Source organism: Chenopodium quinoa, unplaced genomic scaffold, assembly GCF_001683475.1.
Source record: "Chenopodium quinoa cultivar QQ74 unplaced genomic scaffold, ASM168347v1, whole genome shotgun sequence".
Taxonomy (NCBI): Eukaryota; Viridiplantae; Streptophyta; class Magnoliopsida; order Caryophyllales; family Amaranthaceae; genus Chenopodium; species Chenopodium quinoa.
The window spans coordinates 7,366,936-7,379,657 of record NW_018743292.1 but is presented as its reverse complement, the minus strand read 5'-3'; the positions used below and the strand labels follow the sequence as shown (position 1 = coordinate 7,379,657).

Below are 12,722 nucleotides of genomic sequence, written 5' to 3'. Positions count from 1 at the left end.
CAATAATCCAGCCCGCCAGCAACGTATGCTGGTATACAACATGAATCGTTCATCCGCCACCTTAAGCATGCTTCTAAGTATAGAATTAAAATAAATTTAGAAAACTTAAATAACAGAGAGGTTAGGGTTTCAGAAATCTACCAACAAATGTCAGCAAGCAAGTTCATTTCGAACAGGGAGACTCGGTTGGAGCATTTTTCATGACCTTTCGTGAGCTAACAACAATCTAACTCCAGAGATAATAGAGAGAGGCAGGAGGAAAGGGAGAGTGAACCTCACAATTGAACTACGAGTAGCACTCAGCAGCAGAAATTACAAAGCAAAGGCAACAGCAGCAACAACATGCAAGAGGAGCCCGGGCTACGGTGGGGCAGCAAGGAGGGCAGTCGAGTGTCAAACTCTAGATGAATCTTAAGACGAACAAGTAATTATGCAAAAGAATAAAATCTCAGAGGCAATCAACAAATTGAAAAACTCGAGAACAATTATTAGATCCCAACTAAAAATTAAACTAATAACCCACCACCATTAGCACCATCCTACAGCACCGAAACCACACACCCCTACCACCCAGCAACACCGAAACAACCCAGTAGCCACGAAACCACCATCGCAACCACCACACCCTTCACCGCACCCACAAACCACCACCGCAACCACGATACCACCACCTCACCCACTATACCACCACCACACCCAAGAACCCACCACCACTAGCACCGATCACCGTCACCATAATCACAAAAAATTAAATAAAAATCGGAAATCCTATCATCTCACATTCTCACCATTAAATTCAATCAAAATTTCAATTGTTCATCATTAATAAAAAAAATCATAAAATCCAGATTTCAAATCGAAGAGCACATACCTTCGTGAAGAAATCCACCACCATTGCAAAAGATTTGGCGCCGACGAAGAAATAGACCAGTCACCATCACCGACGTGATGGTTAGTGCGAGGGTAAATGAAAGAGAGAAAAAGATAGCTGAGATGAGATTGCGGTGGGGTGGGATGGATAAAAAGATAGAGAGCTGAGAGGAGAGTGCGGCGGGGTGGAATGGACGGCGGTGGTGGAATGGACGGCGGTGGTGGAGAAAGGAGAGAGATAAAAGAGAGAAGAGAGAGATCTAGTTTAGGAGAGAGGAGAAAGGAGAGAGAAGAGAGAGATAAAACGAGAGACTAAGGAAACAGAAAGAAAGAAGTGGGGAAAGAGAAAGAAGGAAAAAGGGCGGGTTTTTTTTATTACAATTGGCACCGGTTTGAACCAGTGCCATTTCAAGAAATTCGCATAGGTTTGGTTTAAACCAGTGCCATTGCTCTTACACTAAATCCCGCCTTGTTTTTTTCCTACCGATTTTTAAGAACCGGTGCGAATTCCTCAGTGCGGATTTGTGTTTTTCTACTAGTGATTATATATATAGATTATTGAGGAATTGTGGTAAACATTTTTAAACTTGCTTCGACCCCCCAAAAATACAATGGAGCAAAAACAAAAAAGATATAGGGTGTTACATGGATTTTTGGGATAACCTGAAAGGGGGGTATGAATTCCCTCGGGAGACCGATCCGGAATGCAACACCCGAACGGCCTGAACACTTGCAAAAATACGAATCTCTGGCTTACTGGAGATCCACCTCCGACAATTAAGTTAGTGACCGGCAACGGAAGTTTAGAGATAGAAAGTAGAGAGAAGTGAGAGCATATTTTGGGCATTGTGCCTTTGGTAATTGTGAAGTCTTGTTCCCATCATGGAATTATGGGGTATTTATAGGGATGTGTGAGAGATCATGCTCCTAGGGTTTCATAACCTAGGAAGATCGGTTGCCCTAAACGTGTTGTCACGTGTATTAGGGTTTGCTTTATGCTAGGTATTCTTCCTTTAATGGGCTTTGAGCCCTTTATTATTTGAGCAAGTACTAATGGAGGAATGTTATGCATGTAGAAATGCATAGCAAAGGGCATTCATGTAATTACACATATATACGAGAGTGGTATCATCGGATGATAAAATAATACCACTGAACATACGGTGATACTATATATGCATATAGTGGTATTATATATGCATATAGTGGTATTATATATGCATTCAGTTGTACTAAATTTATGCATAAATAGTACCACTGAAGAGTCAATGGTACTATTTACAGTGGAACAATCAGCATGTGGCCTCCCATTACATGAGACAATCTGACTAAAAAATAGGTGGGGTCCACCTACATACCTCTCTCTTCCTATCTCTTTCTCTCTCTACCATGTGTTTTTAGAATATTTTAATCATTGTTATATATTTACAAATACATAACATTTCCCCCTTTAAAATTCCTCTCATTATTTGATGTCTTTCTTAGGCCACGTGTCATGCTCATGTTTGGCCTTTTTTTTGAGCAGGATGCCACATGTTGGCTTATAATTGGGCCACTTGTCGGCCACTCATTTGTCTATAAAGGGGGTTAAAATACCCCGAACACTAGTTCATAATTAACCTTAAGTGACACCAAAAAAGTGTTACAGAAAGTAGTAAAAATGTTATTATAAACAATAGGTAACACTTTAGTGGGTGATACATCCGCCTATGTTACCAAGGTCTTATGTAACACTTTGGATAGCGTATGATAACACTTTCAAAAGTGTTACTATAAACCCTCTTATATGTAACACTTTTTTATTTCATTAGTATTATTTTTAAAGTGTTACTTTTTATTTCTTATGTAACACTTTCTTATCTTTGGTAACATTTTCAATCATAAAGTAACACTTTATCCGACATTATGTATCACTTTTCTGAACTAATATAACACCTTGTTGTTCATTAGGTAACATTTTATAACACCTCGTTAACTAATAAGTAACATATTATTATTGTTATTATGCAATTTTTATTAATTATTATTATACTTTTCAATATAAAAATTATATTAACATATACAACCACAAATATGAAATTAACATACACAATAGACAATAATTTGAATTGATATAATTTCATTATTTCTTTAAAAAAAACATCCATAAACACCAATTTTTTTTGTTTGGCTAAACAATCTAATAATCAAAACAAAAAGAAAGTGAACTTCGATCTCTAGACAACCAAATTCCCAAACAACTGTATACATCAGCAAATTAGATCAGATCAAGCAATTGGGTCATCAAATTAATGAGTAGTATATAGCAGCAGACAACAGTAACAGCAACAGACAACAGTAGTAGTAGTAGTAGTAGTAGTAGTAGTAGTAGTAGTAGTAGTAGTAGTGACAGTGGTAACTGTGACAGCGACATCAGCACTAGAGGCCTGCTGCAAATTCAGTTGTAGCACTAGAGGCCTGTTGCAAATTCTTTGAGGGAGGTTAATAATGATGATTTTGAACTAAAGCTAACTGTCACAATAAGAAATAAAGAAATAGTTAGCAGCCAAGAATAATAGGTTTGCAATCCAAAGAGGTAGGAATACATTCTTTCTTGATTAGCAAAAAGTAACCCCAAATCAGCTATAAAAAAGTTTGAATATATCAATATATTATACAAAAGACCTCAAAACCATAACACCTGCAATTTATACTGTAAATAGAGCAAATATCTCACAACCACGAAGTCTTCACACAATAAAACGATTCATAACAATAAGAATTTAGAGAAGATAAAAGGATTTAAGACTTTAGATTAATCTGAAAAGGATTTAGCAGCACTTTGAGCAACTTTCTTTCTCCTTTCTTTATACCTCCCATTTATATTATTCCTCCTCCATGCAAGAAAAGTAAAACAATTTATCTACAAACAGAGGATATATAATATATATTGGGATCAAATTAATGCAAGCATTAGAAATTAAATGCTACCAATACTCACTGATCTGAAGGAGGCTCCGAAATTCTGCCATATGTGGACAATGATCTAAATAAAATAGCTGCCAGGATCGTAGAGAAGGCTAAAGAGTTGTGCCACTCTAAATCAGGAGAATAAACCTTTTAATTTTAAAAGTTTCTTATATTGATAAGGGGCGATTGATACTTACTGTTTTGGATTTTGTTTCTGACATCACCCTAGCTGAATTACGTTATCTGTCCTAAATACCTATATAGCTTCTGAACTGTCAAGTTATGATGCACATTGAAACACAAGAGAAGTATTGATTAAATTTTAGGCACCACTCAATGAAAGACCAAAACTGAAAATGATTTTTCAATATAATAATAAAAAAAAAAAAAAAAAAAAAGAATTGTGTTAGGCAATCCATATCCTTGTAAATAACTTGCATATAGCTGTCGTAACAAAAGAATTCTCACACAAACATAACCACAATAGTTCCAAGAATCAAGATACCCAGCGATGGCAACACATGCATTGAGTCTCATCAGCGATGGTACTCAAAAATCAAACAAATCCCACTTCACAAAGCAACTTTAATAAACCAAATTTGATCAGATCAAGCAATTGGGTCATCAAATTAATGAGTAGGGCATTGACAATACACTCAAATAAGAAAATCAAAGGGTTTCAGAACAAGAAATCAGGTTATTTTGAAAATAAAATTGGAAGTATTGTCAAAAAATTAAAGGGTGGGTCACACCATGCATCCATCAATATTAAGAGAGTATGTTAGCACAACAAAAAAAATTTAATCGCTCAATATATATTTCATGACTTCAATGACTATCACCAATAGTGTTTAGTAGTCTACCTTGGAAGAACCCCAAATTGATTATACTAACAAGTAAATTTCGATAAACCGTAAATAGTAAAATTGACATACGATGATTAATTAGAAGAAAGAAAATCTTACCTCATAAGTCGTTTCAATGGAGGAAAGAAATCCCAGAAGTCGCATAACTCTTATACTTGTATAAACTAGTTTTTTTTTTTTTTATATTTTTTTTAATGAAAAAATGCATTTAAATAAATTTTACAGACCTGAATTTGGCACTACGTCTTATATCTCATTATGTATGGTATCTACCCTCCTAGAAGCTCACACTACTTTCTTGAGGATAACAAAAACGCAAAAAATATCAATCAAAGATTGATAAGGCCTATTGTTACTATAATTCTTTGCTTACTAGCTTAATTAAAGAAGCGAGACAAAGTATTTGCATTTGTTGGGAATTGTATTGAACTAAATACAAAAGCAACAAAATTAGATGTCAGCCACCTAAAAAATGTGATTCCAATAACTAAAAGGTAGAAAAATAATCATTTATATTAGGGAATGATATAAATTAAATTGAGCACAAACTAGGTACAAAGGTCTTCAATAAGATACTACATTATTGGTAGACACAAGTTATTTTTCCAATTGTAGCTACCTTAGGACATATGACAGGACACTAGCTCTAACTGGATTATTAACTCAGGTGCCTCAGATCATATGACAGGAGACTGTGAGAGTTTGAGCAATGCAGAAAAAATGAAGACTTAATGCAAGATAAATCTGCCTACAAGGCAAACATCTGTCATCTCTCATAGTGGTACAGTTGCACTCGAAAATGGTGTGATGCTGAAAAGGGTACTGTACATACCAAGTTTCAAACATAACTTGTCGTCTGTACAGAAACTCACTGCAGATGGTGGATACAGATTGTATTTCTATCCCACACACTGTGTGTAGAAGACACAAAGAATGGCAGTGTAAAAGGATTGGTGTGGCCAAGAATTTGTACCACCTTCTGAATGAGCCTATGGAGAAAGTCATTAAGAAGATAAGAGAGAGAGGAAAGTTATACTTGGGATGAATGAATCCAAGTTCAGTGAAAGTAATAATGTGGTGAGTGAAGTAGAAATTCCAACAGTATTGACTGAGATGTCCAAAGTGTCTGAAAGAAGCTTGTGGCATTATAGATTAAGGCATGCTCCAATGGAGAAAATTGGAAGACTTAGACTTGACAAGTTCAAGAAAGATGATGCTGATATCTAGATGCTGATATCTGTCTTATATGTCCTCAGGCAAAGACAAGCTGTCCTATGAAAAAAGTAACTCTAGGGCCTCAGAAATCTTTGAACTCATTCACATTGATATAAATGGCCCCATAGAGTAGTAACAAGAAGGAATCAAAGATACTTCTTGACAATTGTAGATGATTACTCAAGAAAAACGTGGGTACATCTCTTGACTCAGAAATCAGAAGCATATGAAGCCATCAAGACTTTTTGTGAATATGGGAAAGAACCGGTATGGGAAGAAAGTAAAGATCATAAGATCAGACAATGCTCTAGAGTTTGATGACAAGACATGCAGACCCTTCTTTGATGATCTGGGAATAATCCATCAGACTTCCTGTGTGGATACTCCACAGCAAAATGGGAGAGTGGAGAGGAAGCACAGGAATATTCTTGAGATGGGAAGAGTTGAGGTTCCAGGCAAACTTGCCAATGCAACTATGGGGAGATTACATACTCACTACAGTACACATAACCAACAGACTGCCAACAACAATCCTGAACAACTAATCACCCTATGAGGTAATGCATCATAAAAAACCTGATTATTCTGAATTGAAAGTATTTGGTTGTCTTGTAATGGCTAGTAATCCTGAAAGAAATACTGGTAAGTTTGATAAAAAGGTTGTGCCTCGTGTGTTTCTAGGATACCCTACCACACAAAAGGGCTATAGACTGCTAAACTTGACAAATAATGTTAGGTTTGTTACTAGACATGTGAAGTTCTATGAATCAATACTTCCGTACAGATATTTGAGTCAAAGAACACAAAAATAATGAATAGAAATAAACTTGATAGTGTCTTAAGCAATGAAAAGTGGATAGAAGGAAATAAATGTGAGAATGATGATGTAGAAGAAGAAAATGAAAGAAATGGTGAAGGTGATGAGGATTAAAATGAGACAGAAGAAAATGAAACTGAGATCAGAAAATCTACCGGGCCTCATAGGGCACCACCTGTGTGGGCAAAAGACTATCACATGTGCAACTTTGCTCAGAAAATTTAGGAAGTAGAAAGTTTTGTCCTAAGTAAGGAATATAATTGTTTCATGGCAAGAAAAATGGAAGATAATGATCCCACATAGTTTAGAGAAGCTGTAAAACACCCAAAATGGGTGAATGCAATGAATGAGGAGTTAGATGCATTGGAGAGAAACAATACGTGGGAAATAACTAATCTTCCCAAAGGAAAACTGCTATAGGGTGCAAATGGATGCAAGTCAAGATTAGTTGTTCTGGGAAATAGACGGAAATATGGAATAGATTATGAGGAAACCTTTGCTCCAGCTGCTAAAATGGCAACTGTGAGGTCTCTGTTAGATGTTGCCTCATTAGAAAACTGGATAGCGCATCAAATGGATGTTAAAAATGTTTTCTTGCATGGTGATTTGCAGGAAACAGTGTACATGAGAATGCCCCTAGGATATCATGAGAAAGGTGACTGAATCAAGGTATGTTCACAAGGGGAGCCTAGAATTGAAGAGAAGAATCCAAGAAAAGAGTGCAAGCTGATTAAGTCCTTGTATGGACTCAAACAAGCTCCAAGGCAATGGTTATGTAAGTTGAGCAATGCTTTGACAGAGTGTGGATTTGTACAATCAAAGAATGATTACTCCCTATTCACAATGAGAATGGTCTTACAGTCATACTTGTGTATGTTGATGATTTGATTGTAGCAAGGAACAACATGAATGAGATCAAAAAAGCAAAGGAATTTCTCTCCAGCAAATTTCACATGAAAGATATGGGAGCTCTTAGATACTTTCTGGGAATGGGAATTGCAGTTGACAGATGCAAACAAGGAATCTTCCTATCTCAGAGAAAGTATGTAGCAGATTTATTGGAGGAATACAAGATGAAGAACGTGAAAGCCTTGAGATTACCTATGGATTCTCACTTGAAATTATGTGCTGAAAGTAGTGATGGATCCAAAGCAATATCAGAAACTGGTGGGTGGGAAAACTGATCTATCTCACCATTACCAGACCTGATATAGCGTATATGTGCAAAACTTAAGCAAGTTCATGCACAAGCCTACAAATGTACACTTACAGGCAGCTAAGACAGTTTTGAGGTATCTGCAGGAACAACTGATCAAGGAATTTTGCTAGCAAGTGAGAGTTCAGCTCAACTCACAGCTTATTGTGATAGTGATTGGCAGGTTGTCCTTAACACTAGAAGGTCCACATCTAGATACTGTATCATGCTTGGAGAATCACCAATCTCTTGGAAGTCCAAAAGGCAGAGTGTAGTAGCAAGAAGCACAGCTGAAGCTGAATACAGGTCTATGGCATTGACAGTGTGTGCAGTGATGTGGATTTTTTTTTTTTTTTTTGAAAAAACATTAGCAGGAAATTTAGTCCGCTAGAGTCGTAGAACTTAAAGTACACTGAAATACACCAATAAAATCACCTGCTTAGATACTAGAGGTGCAATAGGAGCATAACAGCCTCAGTGATACAGGCCTCCCATAATCACATAAACTTCAAACTTAGATATGAAAATATGAAGGCTCAACTGGTCTCTCACTTCTCACACGATCAGCTAGCATGGAACACAGCAAAACTGCACCAGCAACAAACCTTCCCTCTGATATGAAATGGTAACTTCTTATGGCACATCACGACCTTCCAATTTATTACTTAAATAAGATGTCGATAAATAATTTCCAAAAAGATCAACTAGTAATAAATTCAACTCACAAATTAGCTACTTGGGAACAGACACATACGAAGAAGATCAAGTATACACAAACCCTACAAAAGTACAGGTCGTAAACAGAGGTATCACTAAACAGAGACCATAGGTAGTTAGGTACTCAGAGAGCTTATACATGGGACAGAAATTCAGCCTAAAAGGCAACTCCAGAAAGTTAATAAAAATAAATGGACGTCTAAGATATCCCATCAAATAAACTATAAACTCCAATAAGATTAATAAAAATAATCACTCTAGCTACATCTTCTAAGGCAACGAAAGCAATCTAGCACTCTAGCTACATCTTCTATGTTTGTTTCCCATCAGTCCAAAAAATTAAAAATAAAAAATAAAAGATTGACATCTACAGGCTGTAGGAGTAATTGTTTCACACCATTATAGATAGGTGCCTATAATTGGCATAAAAATTATTTCAACGGCAAATGTATCTATAATAAAGCTGTCTGCACAATCACAACACTGGTTATGCACATCAATACACAAGAAATTGGCATATGTTGTCATAATGCCAAGCAAGCAAGCAGACTATGTATACATTCATCTAAACTAGACAACACATACAACTCAAATTCAGCTGAGAGAATAGCATCTAAACATGTAACTATGTAAATCAGGGAAAAGCTAGGGAAAAATCTACTCTATAAGGCCACTAGATGTATTGCGAGAGCCACTTGAAGCCCTCCCCGTAGCCCATTTTCCTGACAATGCTGCACATGAATACCTCCATAGGCCTGACATTGGAGTCTGCCAGATTAACTTTCCCCTTACCAGTGGTAAAGTTGGCCAGACCCAGATGATAGCGCAACTCATCTTCAGAAGCTGCATAAGGTATGTCGATTTTGTTCCCTAAAATCAGGAAAGGAACATTGGCCAACGCTTCGTCAGATAGTAGAGCATCCAGCTCCTTCTTTGACTCAGCAAACCTCTCCTTGTCAAAAGCATCCACCAAATACACCACAGCATCCACCTTCAATTCCAAAACATGCATTAGTGGGCAAATAGCATGGATAAAACAAGTATGTGGATAAAAGTCATAAAACAGAATAAATCTCAGCAAGTTTGGGAATTGTCCGCAGATATCAATAAGGCGACTCTCAATAAAAGAGGGAAGCCCTACGTATTAAAAAATAGCTCTGCATGACAATTTCTGCCTTTGATGATTCATATAGATGTTTGGGTCTATTTGAAATGATAAAAAAAAAAAGGCATTTTATTATAACTTTGAAAGAGCAAAGATATACAAGCAAAAATGAAGATGACCACAAAGTGGCTGAAGAAGCTCTGAAAGGATGGGTCTACCCTTTTAAATGGTTAGAATGGTACCAGTTTCTCAGTAATCTCTAGGTCAATGCTGCATACATCTATCCTACTTGAATATCCAAAAAAGGTGGGAGCAAATGAGATATTCTGAGATAATGGTTTCATAATAGTAAGACTGACAGATGACAATTGTATTCATTATACTAGGTAGCGAAAGGTTCCTAATGCCCAAAGAGTTGCTAAACACAATTTAAGACTCAGAAGCAATGTACAGAAAGTGTTTCATAGTTTCATACTTTGTATATAATTTTCCCCAACGGCTACCTACATGGAAGTATTTGTTTACTGCATAGTATGTACAAAAAAAAAAAAAAATCTATGGAAAGATCACTCAGATGATCAAGATTAGAAGCTTATTAGGCTGAACCAATGAGGCTTAGGACTGGTGCTTAAGAATCACAGATTCAAGGGTTGCTTGCTTGGACCAAAAACCAATTGAGACCTGTAACTTGGGATAGGGAATGAGCCAGTAAGGTTCTTGTTTCAAAGAACAGTCTTCTCAATTGAAGGATCAAGCACAAAATTTTAGCAATTGAATACTAAGCTATTATGCTCCAAAATGATAAAAGTTTAAATGTAGATCTTAAATATGAAAATAATCAAAATAAATCCTATTAGAATGAGGCATATCCTTCCTTATTAAACCTCATCTCATATGCATTTGCTCAAAAGGAATATGTGAATTTCATGCCAAGGAATATTTGAATGCAATTGATAAAACATAGTTATTTCAATGCAAAATTCAACAAAAGTCTATTAATAAAAATATGGAGTCAGAGATAAGAAAGATTGCAATCAATCACCTCACAAAATCCCAAAGCTCTTACAATAATTTTGGTAAAAAAAAAATTAAATCCTCAATTGAATCCAGCACACAAAAGGAACTTCCAGGCCAGGGATATCCAGTTGGATGAAAAAATTGACATACTGAAATACACCTGCTTAGATACTAGAGGTCCCATAGAAACAGTGATATAGGCCTCCCATAATCACATATAATTAATACTTAAATATGAGAATATCAAGTGGCTCAATTGGTTTTTCACTTATCACTCAATCAGCTAGCATGCGACACAGAAAAACTGCACCAGCAACAAGCCTTCCCTTTGATACGAAACAAAAACTTACCATGACACATAAGAAGCTTCCAGTCCCTCACTAAAAGATCAACTAGGTATTTATACAACTCCTCACATGAAATAGACAAAACTCTGGACAGGTTGACAGGCAGCAATTTAGCTACTTGGCAACAGACACTAACAAAGATAACAAGATTACAGGCCATAAATCAGATGCATCACTAAACAGACACCACGGGAACTCAGAGAGCTTACATAAATACAGACATTCAGCCTAAAAAATTGCTAATAGACGTCTAAGATATCTCATCAAACTATCAACTGAAATAAGATTCGTACAGGAGCAAAATTTGTCTGGAAAGTTACTATTAAAAACACCTTGAACACTAAAGGCGCCATCAGCGAGCTCCCAATGACTCTATTGGCCCCCCATGAATCAGATAAACATTGAAACTCTTATCTGGGATTATGAAGGCCTATTAATTAACTTCAATCAAGGGGACTGACAAAAACATCAATATAATCAAACAACTTCCACATAATTTCAATACCGTGCACGATTAGACTGACCAACAAAACACCCCGAAAATTTTCAACACATAACATGATCAATCAGTCACCATATATAATACACAAGAATATAAATTTACTTTAGCATAGTAATCTTTCCAAACCCGGCGAGCGATCTGATGCCCTCCCAAATCAAAGGCCTTGAACTTGATTTTACCAATACTCAGTTCTTCAGATGTTGGATACTGAGTTGGCTGATGTTGAACCAATCTCTGCAATCAAATAATCACCATTAAAACAAAACCCAATTCAATTCACATAATAAACCAACAAAATTGTTAAATCCTATCTTAAAATACTCATATAAATCAAAATAAGGACGAAAAACCCTAATTTAAAATCAGACCACAAAATTAAAAATTATCACTCCTAATTCGCAAATTAAATAGAAACAAACCTCATCTTTCAACATATGAAGCAAGGTGGTTTTTCCGGCATTATCGAGACCTAAGAACAAGATCTTTGCTTCTTTCTGCCATAATCCAAGTGAAGCAAGAACACCGTAAAACCAATCGACCAAAAACATTGTTTTTCGCGGATGAAGTTAGAAAACCAACAGACAAAGGAATTGAAATGAAGAAACCTCGGGATTTAAGAAGTAGTTGAAGAAATCAAACAAGAATCTGACGTTAATTGGGGGAAAAGAAGATTCTAGACGCGATGAACAAACCCTAGAAGAAAAGAGAGAGAGAGAATGAGAAAGCAAATGGAAGTAATCCGTACTGTCTTATACTCGTATCTTCCATGTGTCACATAAGTGACATAACTTCCATTATTTTATTTTTATTTTTATTTACCATTTTTTTAATTTTTGGGAGTTTAGAGTCAGTGTAATTTAGTGTTAAGATGAATTATGATTCATGAATGTAACTTGCCTCTTAAACATAATGTAAGGGTATTGAGACTATTGAGTTATTGACTCACTAATGAATTAATTTTATTAAGCAAAAAAGTAAGTGTGGAAATTAATGGATTAATTTTAAGGTAAACATATAACAGGTTGCGATGAGTTTCGGGTGTCAAGTTGCCACAAGACTTGGGTTTATGCGAATTTGAATTGAAGGTGAAGCCTTGACAGTAATTAACACTCCGTACCATTT

The 12,722-nt window shown here is 36.1% G+C and overlaps 1 protein-coding gene across 1 annotated transcript; it reads right to left on the bottom strand.

Annotated features, from left to right (window-relative positions):
• Nucleotides 1-9,004: 9,004 nt before the first annotated feature.
• LOC110736766 (GTP-binding protein SAR1A) lies at nucleotides 9,005-12,430 on the bottom strand. The gene is made up of 3 exons (XM_021917069.1): nucleotides 12,020-12,430; nucleotides 11,703-11,834; nucleotides 9,005-9,620 (listed from the first exon to the last, which is right to left on the bottom strand). The coding sequence occupies exons 1-3, from the start codon at nucleotides 12,146-12,148 to the stop codon at nucleotides 9,303-9,305; spliced, it is 579 nt and encodes a 192-aa protein (XP_021772761.1). The 5' UTR covers nucleotides 12,149-12,430; the 3' UTR covers nucleotides 9,005-9,302.
• Nucleotides 12,431-12,722: the final 292 nt, after the last annotated feature.

Excerpts from the sequence above, each read along its gene's own strand:
- LOC110736766 (XM_021917069.1), bottom strand. The coding sequence starts at position 12,148 with ATGTTTTTGGTCGATTGGTTTTACGGTGTTCTTGCTTCACTTGGATTA. Across the intron at positions 11,835-12,019 it reads TTCATATGTTGAAAGATGAG|AGATTGGTTCAACATCAGCC; the intron begins GTTTGTTTCTAT and ends ATTTGATTGCAG. Across the intron at positions 9,621-11,702 it reads GGAAAGATTACTATGCTAAA|GTGGATGCTGTGGTGTATTT; the intron begins GTAAATTTATAT and ends TTGGAATTGAAG.